This window comes from Bos javanicus, chromosome 4 (genome assembly GCF_032452875.1).
Source record: "Bos javanicus breed banteng chromosome 4, ARS-OSU_banteng_1.0, whole genome shotgun sequence".
NCBI lineage: Eukaryota > Metazoa > Chordata > Mammalia > Artiodactyla > Bovidae > Bos > Bos javanicus.
This window is the reverse complement of record NC_083871.1, coordinates 66,899,707-66,923,791: the sequence shown is the minus strand read 5'-3', so window position 1 is coordinate 66,923,791 and position 24,085 is coordinate 66,899,707. Positions and strand designations below refer to the sequence as shown.

Below are 24,085 nucleotides of genomic sequence, written 5' to 3'. Positions count from 1 at the left end.
AGTCCCCACCTCACCTTAATTTTATTTCCCAAGTCCTGTGACTTCCAATTTCTTGATCTAATCCCTTTTTTTTGATGATATCCAAACTCTAGTAGCTTCCTAAAAAAAAGGAGTGCAAGGGAAGTAAATTTTTGAGTTCTTGCATGCCTGAAATTGTCTTTATTCTTCCCCCTTTTTCCTAGAGTGTTGCTTTGGCTGGTGTAGAATTCTAAAGTGAAAGTTGCTCAGTCGTGTCCAACTCTTTGTGACCCCATGGACTGTAGCCCACCAGGCTCCTCTGTCCATGGGATTCTCCAGGCAGGAATAGTGGAGTGGGTAGCCATTCCCTCCTCCAGGAGGTCTTCCCAACCCAGGGGTTGAACCCGGGTCTCCTGCATTGCAGGCAGATTCTTTACCGTGAACCACCAGAATTCAAGGTTAATAGTAATTTTCTCTCAGAACTTTGAAGGCAGTCCTCTGATGTCCTCCAGCTTCCAGTGTTACTACTATAAAACCTGTAAAATCTAATGTGTGTAAACCGCTCCTCACCTCCTCCTAGATGCTTTTAGGATCTATTCCTTATCCCCACCTTCTAAAATTTCACCATGTTTGCCTTTGGGTCTTTATCATTCGTTTTGCTAAGCATTTGACCGGGTCTTTAAATCTGGAGACTCATATCCTTCTGTTCTGGGAGACTTTCTCTCATGATACTTTTGGGCAGTTGCTTTTCCTCCGTCCTTTGCTCTCCCTTATACCCCTACCATTATTTGAGTGTTTATGATGTGCCAGGTAGTGGAGTAAACGCATCCTGCATTCCCATTAATCCCTCAAACAAGGAAAGTGCTACCAGTCATCTTCTGCGGACAAGGAGACTGAGGTTCTAATTTAGTCCCCTTGCTTAAATTCCTCAAGCTAACCTGTAAAAGAGTTGGGATTCAAGTCCAGGTCTCCTCACCTAGAGGCTGTGCTTTAACCACTGCATAATGCCCGTCACTCTCCAGTTGCAGAAAGGGAGAGGGTTGATTCTCAAAGACTTTCAATATAAGGAAGCTCAAGAAAGCAATTGCAAGATTTTTTTTACAATCTATTGAAGATTTTAAAAGCCTCCAGAGAGCTCAGGGGAGCCAAAACTAGTAGATGCCAGAGAACAGATTTCAGGATGCTTAGGGAACAGTTGGCCTGCAGAGAGAGGGGAGCTGTAAGGAGCTTAGGAAATCTTTCTTCAGGGAAGCAGTGTGGTTGGTGGTGTGGTTGAAAAAGCAGAGAGATGATCCTAAGTTCAGATCCTGGCCCTGGCACTCATTAGCTGTGTGATTTCCATATGTAAAATAAAGGATATAGATTGTACAGGGTTCTTACAAAGATTAGCTGGGATAAAATACATTAAAGCATCAGCATGCAAGCAAACCATAAATGTTAACCCCCTTCATTTTTAGAAAATGTTCACGAATACAAAGGAAATCTCTACATAAAGGTGAATGGGACATAGGTAAAGAAAGTGTGTGGAGATGAGATATAAACAGGATGATGAGCTGCTCCACCAGGCTGGCCATGTGCCAACAAAGACTGTGCAAGCAGCATGCGTGCAAGTCATTCTTAGCACTCCACGGGAAGAGACTGGATCACTGTGAATGAGAAAGTTTGAGCTTTTCTCAAACTGTTCTCCTCTCACCATTCCCTGACTTGATGGGATTATTCGTCCTCAAGATAGCCCAAGAAGATATGTGCTTCTTCAAGCATTAAAGTGATTTGGTTCTTGAAACATAATTGAAGAGTCCATGAACTGAAAGAATGCGTGCCTGTTTTTTCACTCGCTCGCCTCAGCTCTGTGTATGTGTGTGACTGTGTGCACGCATGTGTTTGTGCATGAGTATAATGTGCAAGTGAGCATGTCATGGTGCAGCTTTTCACGAGCAATTCTTTTGCAGTTAGCTCTGAGGGCAGCTCCATCCTATGAAGATTTTGTGGCTGCATTAACCATTAAGGAAGGCGACCACCAGAAGGCAGCTTTCAGTGTTGGGATGCAGAGGGACCTCAGCCTTTACCTCCCCGCCATGGAGAAGCAGCTGGCGATACTGGACACTTTATACGAGGTCCACGGACTGGAGTCTGACGAGGTGGTATGACATCTGCAGGGTAGCGCTGCCTCCTCACTTCAGGGAATAAAGTTTGCTAAAGTGTTTTGTTGCCCGACTTAAATTTCCAGCAGCAGCTCCAGCCCTCTCCAATCTCTTACTTGGGGAAAGGAGAGGGGAAGGAAAAGCCTAGTGCTTTTATATATAATTTTTTCAATGCTGTATGTTTTGTGTGTTTAAAAATCAAGGTGCTATATATTTAGTTCAAAAGGCCTCATGGAAAAACAAATTGTAGCTGTTATATAGATGTGAACAGCAAGTTATAAGAGCAGATTTGACAATGAATTTGTTAGTATTATGTTTTGTTTTTAGCTTTTAGTTTTAATGGGCCACCCAAACCCAAGCTGAAAATGAGCAATTTTCTGTATCAAGGACTATAACTCATAGCCATTATTTCAGTCAACTTAGAATTAGTCTAAAATTTTCAAGGAGTTAACCCCCTCTGTTGAAGCTATTGAAAATGTAGAGTTTGCTATTCCTAGGTGTTCTGCAGAGAATTCTCTTCTCTGTGGCTCCATGGGCCAGAAGAACCTGTGTATTCAACACATCCGGTACACTGGTGACCAAGCAGTGCCATCTCTAAAGAGATGAGTGGTATGGCCTTGCATCGAGCCGGAGGATAGTATGGGAGAGGTGGGTGGGTCATCTGAGGTGACCCCTGTGCAGTACACACCCTTCGCCGCCTACTTTCCCCTGCATCATCTCAGTTGGACATCACAGCAAAACCATGGTATTCAGGGATTATTATTAAACTTCGTAAGTAAGGTTTAGAGGTCAAGGGATAGGCTCAGTCACACAGCTGCTAAATGGAGGAACCACGTGATTTCCATGTGTGACCTGGACCACATCAAAATTACATGGAAAGCTTGTTTGAAAATTAAATTCCCAGGCCTTACCTTGACCTGAAGAACCAGAATTGTGGGAGTAGGACTCAGGATAATAAACCTTGAGTTTGAATAAATTTTACAAGGTATTCTTGTGCAACAGGGTTGAAGAACTATGAGATTAAATTCTAGTTTATGGAATTCCCAGTCTTCTGCATGAACTAAATGTTTGTATCCTTTCTTGGAAAGAGGAGAAGGCTATCATTGAAGTGAAGTAGTTAAAAGGAGAGTGAGACGTGGAGCGAGTTTACTCAGCAGCTTTCTTAACCGAACATGCAGACCTTGGTGTTGTCCCCGGGGGCCGCAGTTCCAAATGTGCTCTCTGACCAGTCTTGGCTTAATCACCAATGGTGCAGAGCAAGCTAAATGCAGCTGCTTATCTGTCTCAAGAGCTTTGGGACCATGTCACAGTTTAAAAGTGGGATTTTTAAGTCTTTCATGAAACAACCCGAAGAGTGTGATGTGATGCCAGGACTGTGGCCTCAGTCCCTCAGTAAGTCAGCCTGCCAGGAGTGGGCGTGGGAGAGAGGCCACGGGTGCCTTCTGTGCCAGAGGCTACTCGCTTAAAGTCGCTGGAAGGAAAGGTCCAGCACGAGCTAGCTCCCCGGCTGTAAGTGGTGTTCCTTTGAGGGGCCCAGGGGATGCTGCTCCGAGGGCAAAGAGAACCCTCTCCTTGGGTGAGAGGTTGCTGTGGGGAAGGGTACTGATTTGGTCTTTTTGTCTGTCTTTAAACAAACGAGTGGGCAGTTAACGTAGCTCAAATTATTGAATTGGGTACTCTGCACAATAAGGACTTGTGGAAAATGCTTAAACTTTAGAAAAACAGCATCGGATATTTTAAAGCTGGAGAGAGAAACAGTGCTGAAGTGACATTGATTCTTTCATATTTTAGCACTTGCTGTTGGCAGCTGCTAAGGCATGTGTGTTGTCTCCTCCACTCCCACAAGTAATTAGCGTGCATCTCCTTCTCTGGCTAGTGTGGGCATGATAGCAGGACTCGGGGATAATTTAGACTTCCTGCCCTTCACAGAGCCTCCTAAAGGCAAGGAAAAAGCCACCTGCCTTTGCTTTACGTTGAGTGAATGCACATCAGCTATTGTGCCATCAGGTGGGGAGGCTACCTGGAGACTGTAAGTGTGTTGTGAAGCATGACCATTTTGAGCAAATGCTGGTGCTTCCTGTCACCTCAGGTGAACTGCTATGGTCCCTGGCAGAGGTGGGCTCACGGAATATACCTCAGATTTTCCACCAAGGCTCTGAATACACACAAAAAGAAAGCTGCTCAACATAACCATTTCACATTTATATAGGTACTGCCTTGGTATATATGATCCAGTTTTCTGGAGAAGATTTCATATTATCTGGGATCTTTGATCAGAGAAGCTTGAGTAACTTGAATAAGTCACATTATCTACTCAACACTTTTCCAGCCCTGCAGAAAGGGAGTAATGTTTTTCAATAGATATTTTCCTTACTGGAGCATGTTAAGTTTACCTGAGATGCATAAAGCTCTGGAAATTGAACTATCATCATACTAGATGATAAATTCAGTTTGACCTGAAGCTTGGCACAGTCAGAGCTTTATCCTGGAACTATACTATTTGCTTCTCCATTTTACTTAAAATCACAATTTGTGCTAATTTGCATTTACTATCTAAGAAGAGGACAAAGAGAAAAGAGAGTTAAGGCTTTCTCTTCAGAATCCTCCCAAGATTCCTGGGGCTTCCAAGCTTTCTTTCATTCTGACAGAGGAGATGGGAAAATGGTATTATGTTTGTTGGTGGAGTAATCACCTTGCTCAAACATTTTTAGGATTCCCTTTCTAGATTAACCTTTAGAGAGATCTTGAAGGTAAATAAAAGGTAATGTGTCTTCTAGGTATCATTAGAAGCTAATAAGTAGCATTTGAACAATCTCTCACAAGGTACTTTGATACATATAATTTCATTCATGTCTATACTTCTTCCCACGGCAGAAGCCAGGCCTTACACTTAGGAGGGATTAACGTGTGTTTGTCTAACTGAACAAAACAAAATCCTTTCAATGATGGCAATTTTTTCTCCTTTGAAAGCAAATTTGATTCATTATATCTAATCTTGGCAAAAATACTAAGTTAGAGGGGGTACCTTTTGGGGAAGAAACCACCTTGTGTCTATGAAGTGCAGATGATTTTCTCATCACCTCTTGATCCAGTTCTACAGGAAGTTTAGAAGTGGGGCTCTTGGAATGTTGAGCACATCTATGCCCAGGAAATTGACTTTGAAAGGCAGCATTTGTTAGGATGAATAAGTAGTGACTTCAGGGGCCTTGTCATCATTATTTGTGTGTCATTCTGAATATAAATCCTCCCCAAATATCATATTCCATGATGAGGGATCTCCTTTTCTAATTGTTGTGAATAGTGCCCTCATCAGAGTACCAAATCCATCCCTTTTTAAACTGTTTTGCTCCATTCTTCAGCAGCAGCTTTCTAGCACATATGTGGAGCATCTGGCACAGGCCTAGCCAGGGTCAGGTGCCCAGCCTATAAGCATTCTCTCTTAGTCTGCAAGAGCTTCTTAAAGAACCCCTGTCCCAATGTATAGCTGTGAAGCAGGTGACCATATGGTGTGTACCATCTAGGAAAAGTGATATGTTATTAGATAAATGCTGCTGGAAAGATTTGCAGTCTTCTCTTTTTGATTATTAATTACACACACACACACACACACACATATCCATCCCTAAAGTTAATGCTTTTAGTTTTCTATTTTCGGAAAAGTGTTTTTGAGTAGGAAAAGCTTGTGGTAGGGACCAATAAATAAACTACACTTTTCTTTATTAAATTTGAAGTAAACTAAAAGAGCTGAAGCAAGAGGTATCTTATTAAAGAAACCAAATCTGATGGTGAAAAATCAGAAGAAATATCATTTAAGTCAGTAAAGAAAGTCAGAGGGTTATGAGCAATACAAGATGCGATTTTGGGAGCTTTCTGGAAGAAAACTCTTCTTAGGTTTTTTTCCTACTAAATGACCGTGTACTGTAGAAGTTAGTTCCATGATGGTACATTTCTGAATCCCTTGCTTCTGATTTTAGTTGTTTGTTGTTTTTTTTTTTTAATAATTATTCAGCTTTCCTGTCTTCATGTTTGATTTCTTTTTTTTTTAAGTGAACCTTTAAAATTTTTTTTAGATTTAGAATTCATGGGTACAGTACATTCTAAGCCATTGTTCTGTTAGCTGAGCTCACGTGTTTTGTCTTGGAATGCCTGACTTCCATGCTCTTTGTGATCTGGTGGAGTCTGTACATGAGCTTCAGTGTCAACAGCAACCCATGTCCCTATGACATGCATGTAGAGTGCTTTACCTGGAAACACGCTCTGCTTCCAGGCAGCCCTTCATTGTCTGCAGTTGCTTACTCAGGGGTTCATAATAATGACATAAAAATCCCCACTAGCTGTCTAATAGTATTTTAAGACTGCTTATCTATTAATAGGGTGTAAGGGTCCTTTCAGCAATTCCATGAGCATACTGTTCACTGGACCTCCTCTGGAAATGCCCCCAGACCTGTCCTGGCACAGGCAGTAGCCTGCGTACAGAGGCCATTTGCACGATTTCTCATCGCACTGCTGCCTCAGGGCACTTGGAAGTGACCCTCAGCAGTACAGTTGACACAAGCATTGATCCTTCTGCACTGTTTCTGTATAACCTTTCATTTCAAAAGGAAAAAACATAGCACTACTCTGCGGAGCAGAAGTTTTCCAAATTCTTTGGTTACCCTTTTTAATCAGTTCTCTTTCAGAGTGAACACATGTTCTCAGCTACACTATTTGAGAACACAAGAAAGAGACCTTGCTTGTTCTAAGCACTAGACTTTCTATTTTATGTATTTTAAAGTCCGATCGTATTTCCTCCCAGACTTTGTAAACAGAAACCACTCTGGGATGGTTGGTACCCCTAGCAAAGCTGATCTCATCCACAGATTCCCACATATCTGTGTCTATTTATAGGTGTATTATGGAGTCAGTTGTGACAAGAAGGGTGATCTGGAAGTAATTCTGTTGCTTCCCAGAAGGCTAATGAGCCAGTCTCGTGGCATGTTTGATGCGTGAGTCCCCGGTGTCATGACAATTTCACTGAATGTCAGTAAGCAGCCCAACTACCTCATGTGAAATTGGCTGTGGACAATCTGTGTCAGATGAGACATGTGTTAAGGTTGATTTAATCTGGTTAATAGAATGGACAACATAATGTCTCTGTAAAGAAGAAACACATTAGACCAGATGCCAAAGGCTACTATGTACATAGATTTCCTTGGATTGCTTTTTAAAGTCAGTGTTTAATTCTGCCCCCAGTATTCTCATCTCAGTTGGTTGTGATTTCATGGATCCATGCACTTTGAATATCTGTCACATGCAGTCCTATGTTACTTGTTCTTGTCCTTCAACATTTTGAGTGAGCATCATAATGACAGTAGAAAGAAAGTGACTGGTGGTTTGTTGATTCCTTAATTTTAATGGACATTTACTTAGAATATAATGTGTTGGAGCCTTTAAGGATCAACTGGATAAATGAGAATTTCATGTTTAGGTTTCATGTAAAACTCTGTCCAAGTTCATACTCTGTATTTTGTGGGAAGGGGGAACAAGGGAGGGATTTACTTTTTTTGCAAAAGTATTTGAAAACATTTGTCAGATTTTATATTCATTAGTTATAATAAACTTATTTTTCAAGTATTTTATCAAGTGCTTCTCTGGAAGATTTTTGTGTGGGGTTTTGTTTAGTGAATATACCAGTAATAAGTATCATTTACTGGAACACATACTACTTGCCAGGCATCATCCCAAGCTCTTTACAGATATTAATTCACTTAATCCTCCTAATCAGCTTTTAGGGCCAGTACTGTTATTAACCTGAAGTTACAGATGGGAAAACTGAGGCACAGTTGGGGAATCGCCTGGTCTTAGATCCCACAGCTAATGAGTAGAGCCAGGCTACACACTCAGGCAGCCTAGCTCCAAAATCTTTATAACAAACCATTTAGACCTAAACAAAAAATAATTTTGAAGCATCAAATGGCCACTACAATGGCATTGCCCAGGGTATTCTAAGCAGGCTAGAAAGACCAGCTGCTGTTACAGGTGGCTGTGTTCTTCAGCCTGGTTTAATTCTGTTTTCAGAGAAACCACAAATGCAGACCAAAGAGATGAATTTGCTGTGCAAAATGTTTGAGTTGCTGTTTGGTTAATTAGTTTACATGCAAAGCAGATACTTCTTTTTGTCTAAATCAGTTGGTGCTAAGGTAAGGTTGCACTTGTCAGGTGTTCACTCTCATATACTTGCTGGTGGATGTTAGGATGCCTGCAGATAGATAGGTGCATGTGGCTGGCACTGGAGTGCAACCCTGTCCACACCACCTCCTCAGGGAAGCTTCCCGCCTGTGCCCACTTGAGGCCTCCTCTCCAGCCACCTCTTTACATGAGCTGGGCTGTTTAGAACTGGGACAGGGAGGTTTGAAGGCAGAGAGAGAGAAACCAGCGAAGTGTGGTAGTGTTGGAGCAAAAGGGTCCTGTGGAGTCTGAGCTGGGGTAGCCATGTTGGGTCACGTGGAAGAGAAGGGAGAAGAGAAGGCCAATGGGGAAGGAAAGGATGATGCAGGCGCACTAGAAGCAGGGACGAGGAATTAGGTAGTCGCCAGGCACCAGCAAAACTCTGTTGAAGGCCAACTTTCCCTTTCCCACTTCTAGCTCCTGCCCCAGAAGTCCTCCCCTTGAGAACTGTGTGGCTTTACAATAAGACCCCAGCCCTTTTGCTTACAGTGCTTTCAGCAGGTGTATATAAAAGCACGTGTGTGTCTTTGTTCCACACCGAATATGGGCAAATCCACAAAAACCCAAGTAACATACACTGAAGAACCACCACCACTATCATTATTTTCACAGTGTAAAGTGGAAATGCCCATCCAGACCTGAAGTCAGTTTATGTGGGTTCTGCTTATTCCAAGTTATGTGCAATTCCCCTACAAAACTCCAGGAGCCTTTTTGTAATAGCTTTGTTCTTATCATAAGCATCAGTTCTGCCAAAGATGGTGGTATAACCAGGTGACCACCTCCTGCCTTCTCCCATACCTGCTGGGAGTAGAATGCTCAGAGAGTGTGAAGAGTCAACTGCTCCACGCTGGGGTACCTGGAAACCATGACAATACAAGCTTCCTGGAGGATGAACCAAGGTGGGTTCAAGAGACCATGTTTGGACATCTGTCCTGATTTCTAGCAGACAGGGGAGTAAAGCTGCTTTGTGCTAATTTTAGGAACCAGCTGAGGAAAAGCAACAACTGCTGCTTCCTATTCTTCCAGAACCTGCGAATATGGGTACGTTTTCTACCTGTTTTATTACCTTCTGCAAGAACATGAATACACTTGCAAGATCTATGCTTAGTGGCTGCAGTGGAGGAAACTCAAAGAGCAACAAGGAAGAGAACCATCCTACAGTTAATATTTTTATTCTCACATTCTCATGGGTAGCTTAGAGATGTCCAAGACCCTTTTTATGAGCATACATATACATGTGTCTGTATCCATTCACACAGACACATCTTGACCATTGTCATCACCATCGTTCCAGAAGCACACAGTGGAGAGGTGCGTTTGGAGCAGGGATGGCTTGCTTTGATAAGAATTGATGAGTGTTGATGGTCTGACATCAGCATTGAGATCACAGTGACTGGTTTACTCTGTAAACACATTTCCTTCCTCAGAGAACAGGGCTGTCACTTCTATGCAAACACTGAGTGTGACCAATGTGAGGGCTTTTTGCTTTGACTTGACAGTCCAAGTTGTTGTTGAAAAGTTTTTGGATGTTTTAAGGGTCAGACTCTGGCTCAGAGGCCTTCATGAGATCACCTTAGACATTCCCCTGACCTTTGTGCTTCATTGACCAAATCTCTTCCCCTGGCTTTTGTGAGTCACTGGGGGAGATGGATGATTCTCTGCCTGCTGCTGCTGCTGCTAAGTCGCTTCAGTCGTGTCCAACTCTGTGCGATCCCATAGATGGCAGCCCACCAGGCTCCCCCATCCCTGGGATTCTCCAGGCAAGAACACTGGAGTGGGTTGCCATTTCCTTCTCCAGTGCATGGAAGTGGGAAGTGAAAAGTGAAAGTGAAGTCACTAAGTCATGTCGGACTCTTAGCGACCCCATGGACTGGAGCCTACCAGGCTCCTCCGTCCATGGGATTTTCCAGGCAAGATTCCTGGAGTGGGGTGCCATTGCCTTCTCCGGATTCTCTGCCTAGTTCTTCCTAATTTAGACCTAGTTCATTTCCCTTGCTAAATTAACTCATCTCCAGGCTTCACAGAGCAGCCTCCATGCAGACAGCCCTGAAATTACACTTCAGGTGCAGGGTGCTCACATGGATTGTGGCCTTGGAGCTCCTATCCAGACCCACCTACCTCCTGATCATCAACCCTTAGATACCCTACCTTCATCTGAAACCTCAGTTCCAGATGTGGTTGCTCCTTAAGCTTTGTCATCTAAGTCAGTGACACCACCATTATTCTAGTCTCTGAGGCAAGAAATTCAAACACCCTAAACTCCTCCCTCACTTCTTGACTCAATTTGTTACACTCCCAGTGGCTACAGCCTTGATCTCTGAATTCTGAGCTCTTTCAACCTGTTACTGTCTTCCAAACCTGATCCTTGATGACTCCATGCCATGGTTCAGGTTCCTTTACAGATTTGAAATGCCCTTTCCCCTTCCTGAAAACCCAGATTGAGTCTCTTCAGAAACTATCCAGACACAATAAATCCCAACCATCAATTTCACCTCTAAACACATCCTGCACTTCTAGATAATACTGCATAAATTAGAACTTTAAAAGGATGGGAAGTGTGACTACATGGGAACTTGACTAGTTACTACTGTAGCCGCCTCCCTCACCGAATCGACCTTCACCTTCTTCACAATAGTGTGCCCAGCGCCCAACTGTGCCTTCCTGTCCATGGGGGACCCCAGAGCTGTCTTAGCAGTCGGGCCTCACCTGCAGTGGTGCTCCCTGTTTTCTCCAGGTGTGTTAGTTCTGTTATCCAGTTAGATAAAAATATTTTGAACCAAAGTCATACACATATCTTCAATTCCTTCTGCTTCCTTGGCTGCTCACGTAATATTCTGACCACTCAGAGTATAAATAATTTATGTTTTTTAAAAATATTTTGCCTTTGTTAATACAGGTATAAAATGTTTTGTAACTGGTACTTATGTGTATCAAATTATGAACAATCAGAAGGCAAAATCTGGCTCATAGTTCTCAACCCTGTTTAGTCCTTCCATCTGAGTCATTAAAAAGAATTTAAAAACAAATAACTAAAAACACTGATATATAGGCCCCTCCCAGACCACTTAAATCAATCTGTAGAATGCAGCCTTTCACTTGTGTTGCTAAAACCTCCCCAATGATTCTAATAGGCAGCCAAATTGAGAACTCCAGAACTGCTGGTTTAGGCCTTTAAAATTGTGCTTTGGGGTCTTTTAGGATAAATAAGGCCAGATCACAGAACCTCCATCCCCTAAAGCCTAACAAAATGAACTACCAAAATAAAAATTTAACCAGTAAAAAATTTCACCAGCGATGAAACGAAAGGAGCCCAATCTTGTCACTATGCCCTAAACTTAGAAATATAATTGCCAAAGAAAAAGACCACGTTTTCTGGCAAGAATGAGAAGAGTTCCTGATGCTGCCCCTATTGGGGAAATTTGCAAAATCCAGAATTTTCCTTAAAATCTCAGATTTTGGAAAGAAGATTGGAGAGTTGGGCACTTTCTCTGAGTGGGGCTAGTCTGTGTGTGTGTGTGTGTGTGTGTGTGTGTGTGTGTGTGTGTGTGTTTAGGGAGAGGGGGTTTCGCTGAGGAAAGATGGGTGAACAAGAGACAGGAGCAAGCAGCCCATTCCTAATTTAAGGAAAAACCCACATCCCAAGGGTCTTATGTCTTCCGTGACAAGAGTAGTTATCTCTCTTCTCCATTTGGAGTTCATGGTGCTGCAGGACTTACTGTAACCAGCAGAGGGCAGAGCAGAGCCCAGCTCCTCCAACAAAAGCCTGTATACACAGCTCTTCCTCCCTCCCCCATACAGATGCACACGGACAGGCAGGGCTCGGGTTTGGCTGGTACACACTGGTGTGACTGTGCTGACTGTTATAATATTGAAATGCTTCTATGCTGCTGCTGCTGCTGCTGCTGCTGCTGCTGCTAAGTCGCTTCAGTCGTGTCCAACTCTGCGACCCCATAGACGGAAGCCCACCAGGCTTCCCTGTCCCTGGGATTCTCCAGGCAAGAACATTGGAGTGGGTTGCCATTTCCTTCTCCAATGCATGAAAGTGAAAAGTGAAAGGGAAGTCGCTCATTCGTGTCCGACTCTTAGCGACCCCATGGACTACAGTCTACCAGGCTCCTCCATCCATGGGATTTTCCAGGCAAGAGTACTGGAGTGGGGTGCCATTGCCTTCTCCAACCAGGAAGTAAATAACCACTATCTGAAGTGTCTCCACTTTGACTCCAGCTCCTCTCATGAGAACGATCCAACTCCAGACCACCCCACAGTCTACTATCTAAAGGGGCAACGTGATCTAACAAGGCCCCTGCTGCAGAACTGTGGTCAACCTCTTTCCTGCTTATTCAACGTCTGTGTCATGCTAGTTATGAAATACTTTTAATATCATCCATGAAGAAAAGTATATAGCACACAAGCACACAGGGGAAGAGAAAGAGTTGTCAGATGAGATGGAAATAGCCAAGTAGAATACACCAACACTGTGTCAGAGCAAATAAATGGTCTGAACAGACCTACCTACCTTAAGCATGAGCATATGTAAATAAAATGACCTGGTAACCACATAAATATGCTACAGGCAGCAAAGGCAACAGAGTGGGGAGCAGAGGAAACTAATAAGAATTTACCTAAGAAACACAAGTTCCTACAGGTGTATTGTATTCTCAAAGAACATGAATTCAGTAAAATGGTTCAGTCGCTCAGTTGTGTCTGACTCTTTGCAACTCCATGGACTGCAGCATAGCTTTGACTAGATGGACCTTTGTTGGCAAAGTAATGTCTCTGCTTTTCAATATACTGTCTAGGTTGGTTATAGCTTTGCTGCCAAGGAGCAAGTGTCTTTTAATTTCATGGCTGCAGTCACCATCTGCAGTGATTTTGGAGCCCAAGAAAATAAAGTCTGCCACTGTTTCCATTGGTTCCCCATCTATTTGCCATGATGTGATGGGACTGGAATGTTGAGTTTAAGCCAGCTTTTCCACTCTCCTCTTTCACCTTCATCAAGAGGCTCTTTAGTTCCTCTTTGCTTTCTGCCATAAGGGTGGTGTCATCTGCATATCTGAGGTTATTGCTATTTCTCCTGGCAATCTTGATTCCAGCTTATGCTTCATCCAGCCTGGCATTTTGCATGATGAACTCTGCATATAAGTTAAATAAGCAGGGTGACAATATATGGCCTTGATGTACTACTTCTTTCCCAACTTGGCACCAGTCCATTGTTCATGTCTGGTTCTAACTGTTGCTTCTTGACCTGCATACAGATTTCTCAAGAATGAGATAAAAAGTCAGATTACAGAGCTAAGGAAACAACTTGGCCAAAATAGCATTATTATAGAACATATAAATAAATTAGAAATAGCAAAAAACATGGTTGAAAATGGAATTGGTAGCGTGCAAGAAAAGGCTTGAGATGATTTCACGTGAATGAAGAATTTAAAAAATAAAGATTAATTCCTGAGGGGACAATTATAGAAAGACAAAGATATTTGAACATTAACACCCCAAAAAAGAAACTGAAAAATTCACTGAAAGATAAATAAGACAGAAATGTTTTCCTGAAATGAAGGAATGAATCTTCAGATCTAAAAATTACATATGTTCTAGAGAATCTTACAGAAAGCACTTGACCCCTAAAACATAGCTCGATGAAATTAATGAACATCAAGAATGAAGAAAGAATTCTTTGCTGATTAGGAAGGAAATCCAAAGGGTCTCAAACTTCTTTACCGCCAGATTTAGTGGCTGGAAGCCATGGAGAAATGTTTCCAAAGTTCTGAGTGGAGAAAAAGGAGTGACTTGGTATAATTTTTAATTTATTTTTTTAAGTGAAGTATTTACAGTGTTGTGTTCATTTCTGCTACATAGCACAGTGGCTCACTTATACTTGTATACATTCTTTTTTGTATTATTTTCCATATGGCTTATCCCAGGGTATTGAATATAGTTCCCTCTGCTACGCAGTAGGACCTTGTTTATGTATCCGGTATGTAATGGCTCGCATCTGCTAGTCCTTCCCCCACACCCCTTCCCGCTTAGCAACCACAAGTCTGTCCTCTGATGTCTCTGGGTCTGTTTCTGTTTCCCAGATAGGTTCACTTGTGTCATAGTTCAGATCCCACCTGTAAGTGATGTCATGTGGTATTTGTCTTTCTCTTTCTGATTAGCTTCACTTACTCTGATAAACTCTAGTTGTATCCATGTTGCTGTAAATGGCATTATTTCATTGTTTTTTTTATAGCTGAGTAATATTCCATTATATCTGTGTACCACATCTTTATCCTTTCATCCGTCTATGGACATTTAGGTTGTTTCCATGTCTTAGCTATTGTGAATAGTGCTGCTATGAACACGGGCGCAAGTATCTTTTTGCTGCTGCTGTGGCTAAGTCGCTTCAGTCGTGTCTGACTCTGTGCAACCCCATAGACGGCAGCCCACCAAGCTCCTCTGCCCCTGGGATTCTCCAGGGTGGCTAAGTCGCTTCAGTCGTGTCTGACTCTGTGCAACCCCATAGACGGCAGCCCACCAAGCTCCTCTGCCCCTGGGATTCTCCAGGCAGGAATACTGGAGTGGGTTGCCAGGTCCTTCTCCAATGCATGCATGCATGCTAAGTCGCTTCAGTCTCATCCAACTCTGTGCGACCCCATGGACAGCAGCCCACTAGGCTCCTCTGTCCACAGAATTCTCTAGGCAAGAATCCTGGAGTGGGTTGCCATTTCCTTCTCCATGTATCTTTTTGAATTACAGTTTTATCTAGATTTATGCCCAGGAGTGGGATTGTTGGATCATATGATAGTTCTATTTTTAGTTTTCTGAGGATTAAGTGTATTATTGCCAACCAAGTTGTCAAATCAAGTACTCTTAAGCATGCAGGAACTCAAAGAATGCAATACCCATGAGCCCTTTTTATGGGGTATATATCTATGTTTATAAACATGTCCTCTATTTTCTGTAAAATCTGTGTCTGTGTTAAAAAAATAAGTCAGGAATGATATTTAACTAAAGTTAATGATGGTTAGTTTTACATAGGTACTGATTTAGTTTTATTTTTTTCTTTATAGTTTATTATATTGCTTTTGTTTGATAACTATGCTATCCTTTTATTTTAAAAATAGGGGGCAGGAGGCCTATTCTAAAATAAGACTTATACAATCTAAAGCATTGTATAATGTGGGTGGACCCCTGGTATATGCTGCTCCTTATACATCATTTGCTTTGTAACTCCAAGTGAGGAACTTTAAATTTTTCACTTAATCACCACACTTCCTTTTTTCCCACTAGTTATTTTTCATGCGTAAGCTGCTGTTTCTTTACTCACATATTATTCATCTAAATATCCCGTCTTATACAACTCCTGAGTGTTATATTATTTGGGGCTAAGGGGGGAAAAAATGGAATAGCAAGATGGTACCTACTGACTTGCCCAGTGCATCTGAAACATGAAAAAATAGAAAAAAGAAGCCATTTGGAGTAGCTGACAGTCATCTTACAGGAGAAAGCCAGAAAGACTCAGCAACTTGGGAATTTTGCACATGAATTGGCTGCAGTCCATTGGAGATGCTGAAAGATTTCTTTCTTTGTGCTTCTGAGCTTGGAAATGTCAACCCTTTCACTGCCCGAGTGAAATTGCTGGGCAGTAGAGCTATAGTTCAGTACTAGCTTGTGCTGATCAAATTCAGCTGCCAGGGATGGCAGATGGGAGAATGCAGCAGTCACCTGTCTTCAGTAAGCATTTGTTTTCAGAACCATTCAACATTATGTTAGTGGAAATTGATGAGAGCCTGATATTCTACTATGGCTTGTGTGAGAGCAGGACCCTTTTATAAAACCCCAAATCCTTGACTTGATTAGAATAGAAAGATAATCACTAGATTATAGAACTGGAAGACTCCTTCATCTGTAGTGGTCATAATCACTATCCCAAAAGGTTGTTATCAGGATCAAATCAGGAATTGTGCATAATGTCAGGTCGCACAGTGTCTAGGTGAAGGTAAGAGCTCCAAAAATGATGGTGGTGATAGTAATAGTTGTTATTATTCCTGTTTCAACAGGAGGTAGAACTTTAAAGGCCATCATGGAACTTCCCTGGTGGCCCTGTGGCTAAGACTCTATGCTCCCAATGCTTCAGGCGCCCAGGTTCAATCTGTGGTCAGGGAACTAGATCCTGCATGCTGCAACTAAGATCTGGTACAGCCAAATAAATATTAAAAAGAAAAAAAAAGGTCATCATGCCTGGAGTTTTCCTGGCCAAATACACCTTTTCTTCCTTGGGCCACTTGTCCCTGCTGTCACAGAGGATCCAGTGCTGCCTCTAGGGCAGGTCCCCTCCCTGCAGTGACTGTCTCGCCACTTTCAAAAAGGAGACCTTCACCTATTTCCGTTTCCATGGAGACCGTGGCATATCCTCCTGCTAGCCTGAGCTCTAGAGCCAGCTGTGAGGCTTCATAGCTATATCCCGGTTGGAGGATTCTGGAAGAACTCACAGGGCATTAGGGTGGACCTGACACTTTGTATAGGATATTCCCCCTCCCTCCAGAGGACATCTAATATATTTTTCTGCCCTAATCTCCTCTCCCCTTGCTCTGGAACACTTATTTCTTTGAGTGACAGCTCCTTCACTACTGTGAGTTCTGCTTGGGCCCACAGTCACAGTACCCAGCCCTCTGGCCACAGCAGAGTACATGTGGTCCAGAACAGGCTCATCGTGGGACTTCTCCAGGACAATGTATTTGGACACTTGGAGAGAGTATCCCTGTTATGGACTGCATGTTTGTGTCCCCTCAAGTTTATATATTGAAACCCCTAACCCCCAGTGGGATGATATTAGGAGGTGGGGTGTTTTGGAGATAATTAAGGTTAGATTACATCATGAGGGTGCGGCCCTCATGATAGGATGGGTGCTCTTATGAAAGGAAGACAAGGAGTCTCTGCCATGACCAAGAAAGCCCATGGAGGAAGGGGACCCCCACCAAGAATCAACCAGGCTGCCCCCCCGATCTCTGACTAACAGCCTCCAGAACTGGGAAAAATAAGCGTCTGTTGTTTAAGCCAGAGTATGGCATTTTGGAATAGCAGTCCCAGCTGACTAAGACATCCGTTTTTTCTAGGGTTACCAGCCTGGGGTGGCAGAAGACACTTATTGGCAGCCTGCCTCCTTTGGCTGTGTGGAGGCCTGTGACAGGAGGGGATGGGGGCAGCAGAGAGCTGAGGATGGCCACTCAGAGGGTAGACAGCGAGAAGATGCAGACAGACGCTGCTGAGTGCTGGGTCAGACGAGGTCTGGGGCCATCTCTGCCAGCCCTACAAATCAACATACAAATCATCACTTCCCCCTTCATTTAGAGCTAACTGGAGTTGGGTTTCTGTCACTTGTAACTGTGGGAGGCCTAAGAAATTTTCAAATGAGTCCAAGACTTTGGCTAGATGACCATGTTCTCTCTCAGTGCTTTTAGCCTCCACATAATACATGGATGTTATCTTTTGTGGCTAATAGAAGGAAAATGAGCAATGTGCTTAAAATGAGGGCCAGTCAGAGGTTCGATTAAGTCATAACTCTTTTGTTCTGCAGCAGCACCAGCATGCTGGGCTGAGTTTTTGCTTTCTGTTAGCCTTTACTTCCTTCCTCAATTACAAGCAATGAATTTTTGTGTACCACTCAGAGAAGGCAATGGCACCCCACTCCAGTACTCTTGCCTGGAAAATCCCATGGACAGAGGAGCCTGGTAGGCTGCAGTCCGTGGGGTCGCTAAGGGTTGGACATGACTGAGCGACTTCACTTTCACTTTCAGAACTGTGCCAAGAATTTCATACATAGTATCTCATTTAACCCTCAGAATAACTGGGAGGTATGTGCTAAATCTTTTGCCACCTGATGCAAAGAACTGACTCAGTGGTAAAGACCCTGATGCTGGGAAAGACTGAAGGCAGGAGGAGACGGGGACAATAAAGGATGAGATGGTTGGATGGCATCACTGACTCAATAGACACCAATTTGAGCAAGCTCCAGGAGTTGGTAATGGACAGGGAAGCCTGGTGTGCTGCAGTCCATGGGGTCACAAACAGTCAGACATGACCGAGTGACTGAACTGAACTGAATGTGCCCAATCGCTTCAGTCGTGTCCGACTCTTTGCGACACCATGCACTGTAGCCCGCCAGGCTCCTCTGTCCTTGGGATTCTCCAGGCAAGAATACTGGAGTGGGTTGCCATTTCCTTCTTCATGGGATCTTCCTAATCCAGGGATCGAATCCGCTTTCTTAAGTCTCCTTGCATTGCAGGCAGGCCAGTTCTTTACCACTAGTGCCACCTGCGAAGCCTAACTACGAAGTACATGCTATTATTTTTAACACCGTTTATATATGAGGAAACAGGCTTAGAAATGCAGCTCCATCTGTCCAGGGAGCATGTGTGTGAGAGGTGGAACTGAGCTGTGAAGCCCAGACAGGCGGACTCTAGAGCCCACATCCTGGGTGCTCCAGTGACTGATGTCTTTTACAGAAGACACCTGAAGTTGGATCCCAGCTCTGCCGCACCCTGCCTGTGAGGCTCTGCACAAGTTACCTTCTCTGAGTTTCACTTTCTCCTCTGTAAACCAAGAGAATGAGGGGACACTCCCTGCTTTTGAGCTCCTTGGAGGGATTCAGTGAGGCAGCATATGACAATCCCCTGGTATGTTGCCTTACTCACCTGGACAGGTACAAGCTTGTAGGTGTTTTCACTGTGGCCCATGTTTGAATCTCCTGAACATGTGGTGGGAACTCACGTTTTAGGCACATCCTTCTGTACCCTTACCTTCCTGAGCATGAAGATGAGACCACATGGGACTGGAATGGACAGATCTGGATTCTCGTTCTGCTCTTGTAATTTATTCTCTGGGTCATTTAACCTTTTGAATCTTTTGTTTCCTCATCTTTGAGACTGATATGGTGTTGTTATGAGGAGTATGTATGATGAGCATATTTATAACACTGTGCCCAGCACATGGCAAGACTAGTTAAGTGGTGGTGGTAGAGTGGTTAGAGAGGTACCTGTTTCTAACAGTTACTTACTTCCTTCTCAGCTCACTCCAGCTGCCCGTGGACACAAAGGAAATAAAATTTTCACGAAGGACATCTTTTGACTGTCCATAAATGTCTTCACTTAAGGCTTTTTCTTTTAAGTTCCTTTTAGTTATTTGTTTTGATCTGCTAAATATTCAGGACTGCGAGGAGAGGAAATTTCTTTTAAAAGAAACATTTAAAATATCTTATGTTTTAGAAAATAAGATGTTTAGTCACACACCAAAACTAAGATCTGTCTAACAGAGCCTCTTGCTGGTCCCTGCATTGTAAAACTGACTTCTTTTGGCAGAAGTGTCTCCACAGCCAGGCAAGAAGCGTGCAAACAAATGCGAGCCTGTGGTGTGCAGGACACTGTGACAGGTGCCTTGCAGACACACAGATGAATCAGATCCACACCCTGCTCCCCAGGAATTTTCAATTGAGGAATGGAGATAAGACATGTTCTTGAATTACTATGTTACAAATCAGAGTGTAATACAAGCTCTACAAAAAGTATAAACAAAATGCTTTATGATCCCAGAGGGGAGAGTGTGTCCTTTTAGTTGAGGGCACTTCACTAAATATGAATTCCTAGAGAATTTCCTAAAGAATATGGAAATGAAGTGGGAGCATAAGGAATGTTGCGCCAGTTAGCACTCTTGGTTGCAAGTGACCGAAGACCTAAGAAACACTGTCAGTCAATTCAACTTCGTTGACACTTGTAGAAAACTATATCCATTTACAAAATAAAAGTTCAAGTACACATGGAACATTCACCAAGCTAAACCATGGACTAACCATAAAACAAGTTTAAAGTCATTGACTTAAAGATTCTGCGAAAACGGGAATGACAACAGTGTAAGTTTTCAGTCTCTGTATTTCCACATAAAAACAGAAGAGCAAGAGACCAAATTCAAAATTTCATGAACGTCTTTTACTACAAAACTAGGTATAATAGTTCCCTGGAACAAGAGCAAATTACTCGTTAGTTTCAAACAACAGAAATGTATCCTCTCAGTTCTGGAGGCTAGGAGTCCAAAATGGAGATGTCAGCAAGGTCATGCTCCCTCTGAAGGCTCTAGGAAAGAATCTTTCTTTACCTGAGCTTCTGGTTGTTGTTGTTCAGTCACTAAATCATGTCCGACTCTTTGCAGCCCCATGGACTATAGCATGCCAGGCTCTCCTCTTTACCATCTCCCGGAGCTTGTTCAAACTCATTTGAACATTGAGTCCATTGAGTTGGTGATGCCATCCAACCACCTCATCCTCTGTTACCCCCTGCTCCTCCTGCCTGCAGTCTTTCCCAGAATCAGGGTCTCTTGCAATGAATCAGTTCTTCACATCAGGTGGCCAAAGTATTGGAGCTTCAGCTTCAGCATCAGTCCTTCCTATGAATTTCAAGGTTGATTTTCTTTAGGATTGACTGGTTTGAACTCCTTGCAATCCAAGGGATTCTCAAGAATATTCTCTAAAACCACAGTTCTAAAGCATCAGTTCTTCAGTGTTCAGCCTTCTCTATGGTGCAACTCTCACATCCATATATGACTACTGGAAAAACCATAGTTTTGACTAGACAGAACTTTGTTGACAAAGTGATGTCTCTGCTTGTTAATATGCTATCTGGTTGTCATAGCTTTTCTTCCAAGGAGCAAGGGTCTTTTAATTTCATGGCTGTAGTCACCGTCTGCAGTGATTTTGGAGCCCAAGAAAATGAAATCTGTCACTGTTTCCACTTTTCCCCATCTATTTGCCATGAAGTGCTGGAACAGGATGCCGTAATCTTAGTTTTTTGAATGTTGAGTTTTAAGCCAGGTTTTTCACTTTCCTCTTGCACCCTCTTCAAGAGGCTCTTCTGTTCCTCTCCACTTTCTGCCATTCCTCTTTGCTTTCTTCTTGTGGTTGTCAGCAGTCTTGGTGTTTCTTGGTTTGTCGCAGCGTAACGCCAATATTTGCCTTTATCTTTACATGACTGTCTTCTTCTTGGATCTCCAAATCTCTCTCTCTCCTGATAATAATACCAGTCATTGGATTTAGGGCCCATCCTAACTTTGTATAACCTCGTCTTGATTATATCGACAAAGGTCCTATTTTCAGATAAGGTCAAATTAACAGCTGCCCAGAATTAAGATTTAAACCTATGATTTGGAGGGACATGGGCTTCCCTGGTGGCTCAGCAATGCAGGAGACCTGGGTTTGATCCCTGGGTTGGGAAGATTCCCCTGGAGAAGGCCATTATTCTGGCCAGGAGAATTCCATGGACAGGGGAGCCTGACAGGCTACAGTCCATGGAATAGCAAAGAGTCGGACACAACTGAGCGACTTTCACTTTTTCACTTTTGGAGGGACATAATTCAACCTATAACACTAGGTGGCATTCAACAGTATGAAGAGTGAGTACCCTCCACCCCCCAAAGATCAGGAAGAAGGTAAGGATATTTGCTGTCATTATTGCTTCATTATTGAAGTCGAGGTTCTAGCCAGTGCAGTAAGGCAACAAAAGTAATAAAAGGTATACAGATTGAAAAGAGAAGTAAAACCTTTTATTTGCAAATAATTTATATAGAAAACCCTAAGGACTCTACACAGACAACTAGATCTAATAGCTGAATATATGATGTTTGTAGGATACAAGATCAATGTAGGAAAATAAGCTGTATTTCTATATACTAGCAAAAAACAATTGGAAAATTAAATTTAAGAAACAGTGCCATTTAAAATCAGATGACTCAGTGGTAAAAAATCCATCTCCAATGCAGGAGATGCAAGAGATGCGGGTTCAATTCCTGGGTTAGGAAGATCCCCTGGAGAAGTAAATGGCTACCCACTCCAGTATTCTTGCCTGGAGAATTTTGTGGACAGAGGAGCCTGGCGGGCTACAGTCTGTGGGGCCACAAAGAGTCGAACACGACTGAGCGCATGAGCCACATACCATTTAAAATATCATAAAATAATCAAGAAGAAATTTAATAAAATGTCTAAAACCTCTACATTGACAACTATAAAAAAGACTGAGACAAGATACAGAAGACTTAAATTTTAAAGGTTATACCATGTTTATGGGCTGAAGACGATGCTTCCAACAAGTGTGTATGTGTGTTTCACAGCAGAAAGCACTTCTTTGACATCAGCTGGGGTTCCTGAAATTCAACTCAATTCATTTCAGTTATGATCCTGTCTACCTAGAGAAAACATCAAATTTTTTTGAAAAAAATTTGAAAACAAAGAAATACAAATGTCTAAAAAAAAATGAGGGTTGGTGGGCATGAATTCATAGGCTTGCTGGACATTCAGGGTTCTTCTCTGGATATTGCTTATTCATACTAATCATTTTTCTCTTAGGTTGTTATCTGCTATTTTTAATGCTTACTATATTGGTCATTTGAGTAGCAAATATTTTCTCTTGGTTAGTAGCTTGTCTTTTCATGTTGTATCTCATGCCTTTTGTTATAAAATAAGTTTTTAATTTTAACATAATCAAATATACCATCTTCCTCTCTGATTAGTGTTTGTTGTATTTGGTTTAGAAAATAATTCTGCATACAGATAACAACAGAACATCATTGATAGTTTTTCACCTTTAAGCCTTTAAAACCATCTGGAAATTGTGTATGGAGTGAATGTTGTTGTTATTCAGTTGCTAAGGTGTGTCTGACTCTTTGCAACCCCGTGGACTGCAGCACTCTGGGCTTCCCTGTACTCCACTATCTCCCAGAGTTTGCTCAAATTCATGACCATTGAGCCAGTGATGCTATGTAACCATCTCATCTTTTGTCACCCCCTTCTCTTCCTGTCCTCAATCTTTTAGCATCAAGGTCTTTTCCAGTGAGTTGGCTCTTCGCATCAGGTGGCCACAATATTGGAGCTTCTTATGGTTTGGATAATGTTATCTTTTCCTTGTGGATAGCCACTTGTCTCAGTGTCATTGGGGTTATCCTTTTCCTATAATTTAAATGCCACCACTGTCATATACAAATGAGTTTAATACTAGACTCTGTTCTAGTCCATGTGCTTAATTGTCTGTCTCTGGACCAATACCACACTGTTCTCTAAAGAAAGTGATGATGTCTATTTGGTTTTTTTTTTTTTTTTAATTTTATTTTTAAACTTTACAAAATTGTATTAGTTTTGCCAAATATCGAAATGAATCCGCCACAGGTACACATGTATTCCCCATCCTGAACCCTCCTCCCTCCTCCCTCCCCATACCATCCCTCTGGGTCGTCCCAGTGCACCAGCCCCAAGCATCCAGTATCGTGCATCGAACCTGGACTGGCAACTCATTTCATACATGATATTATACATGTTTCAATGCCATTCTCCCAAATCTTCCCACCCCCTCCCTCTCCAACAGAGTCCATAAGACTGTTCTATACATCGGTGTCTCTTTTGCTGTCTCGTACACAGGGTTATTGTTACCATCTTTCTAAATTCCATATATATGCGTTAGTATACTGTATTGGTGTTTTTCTTTCTGGCTTACTTCACTCTGTATAATAGGCTCCAGGTTCATCCACCTCATTAGAACTGAGATGATGTCTATTGGAATCAGTTCCCTCCACTAGACACACACATTTTATGTTTCCTCTTAAGAAGAGTTTTGGCTATTCTTCATCTTTTAATCTTTTGTATGAATTTAAGGATCATCTTCTCAAGTTCTGAAAAATATCTTGTTAGAGTTTTTATTGTGATCATACTGAATTGATTAGACTGATCTGGGGGGAAAATTGGTGTTACTACAAAGTTGCATTTT

The 24,085-nt window shown here is 42.4% G+C and overlaps 1 protein-coding gene across 4 annotated transcripts in view; it reads left to right on the top strand.

The window, feature by feature from the left end:
* Nucleotides 1–24,085, top strand: part of PLEKHA8 (pleckstrin homology domain containing A8) — a 108,998-nt gene that overhangs the window by 59,540 nt on the left and 25,373 nt on the right. For 3 of the 4 annotated variants that reach the window (XM_061414234.1, XM_061414233.1, XM_061414231.1), the window contains exon 14: nt 1,908–7,717. The exons of the other annotated variant lie outside the window; for it this stretch is intronic. In XM_061414234.1, the coding sequence (XP_061270218.1) occupies nt 1,908–2,105 (198 nt within the window). In that variant the 3' untranslated portion in view covers nt 2,106–7,717. Of the gene's footprint in view, nt 1–1,907; nt 7,718–24,085 lie in introns of those variants that run through there. 4 annotated transcript variants of the gene reach the window in all.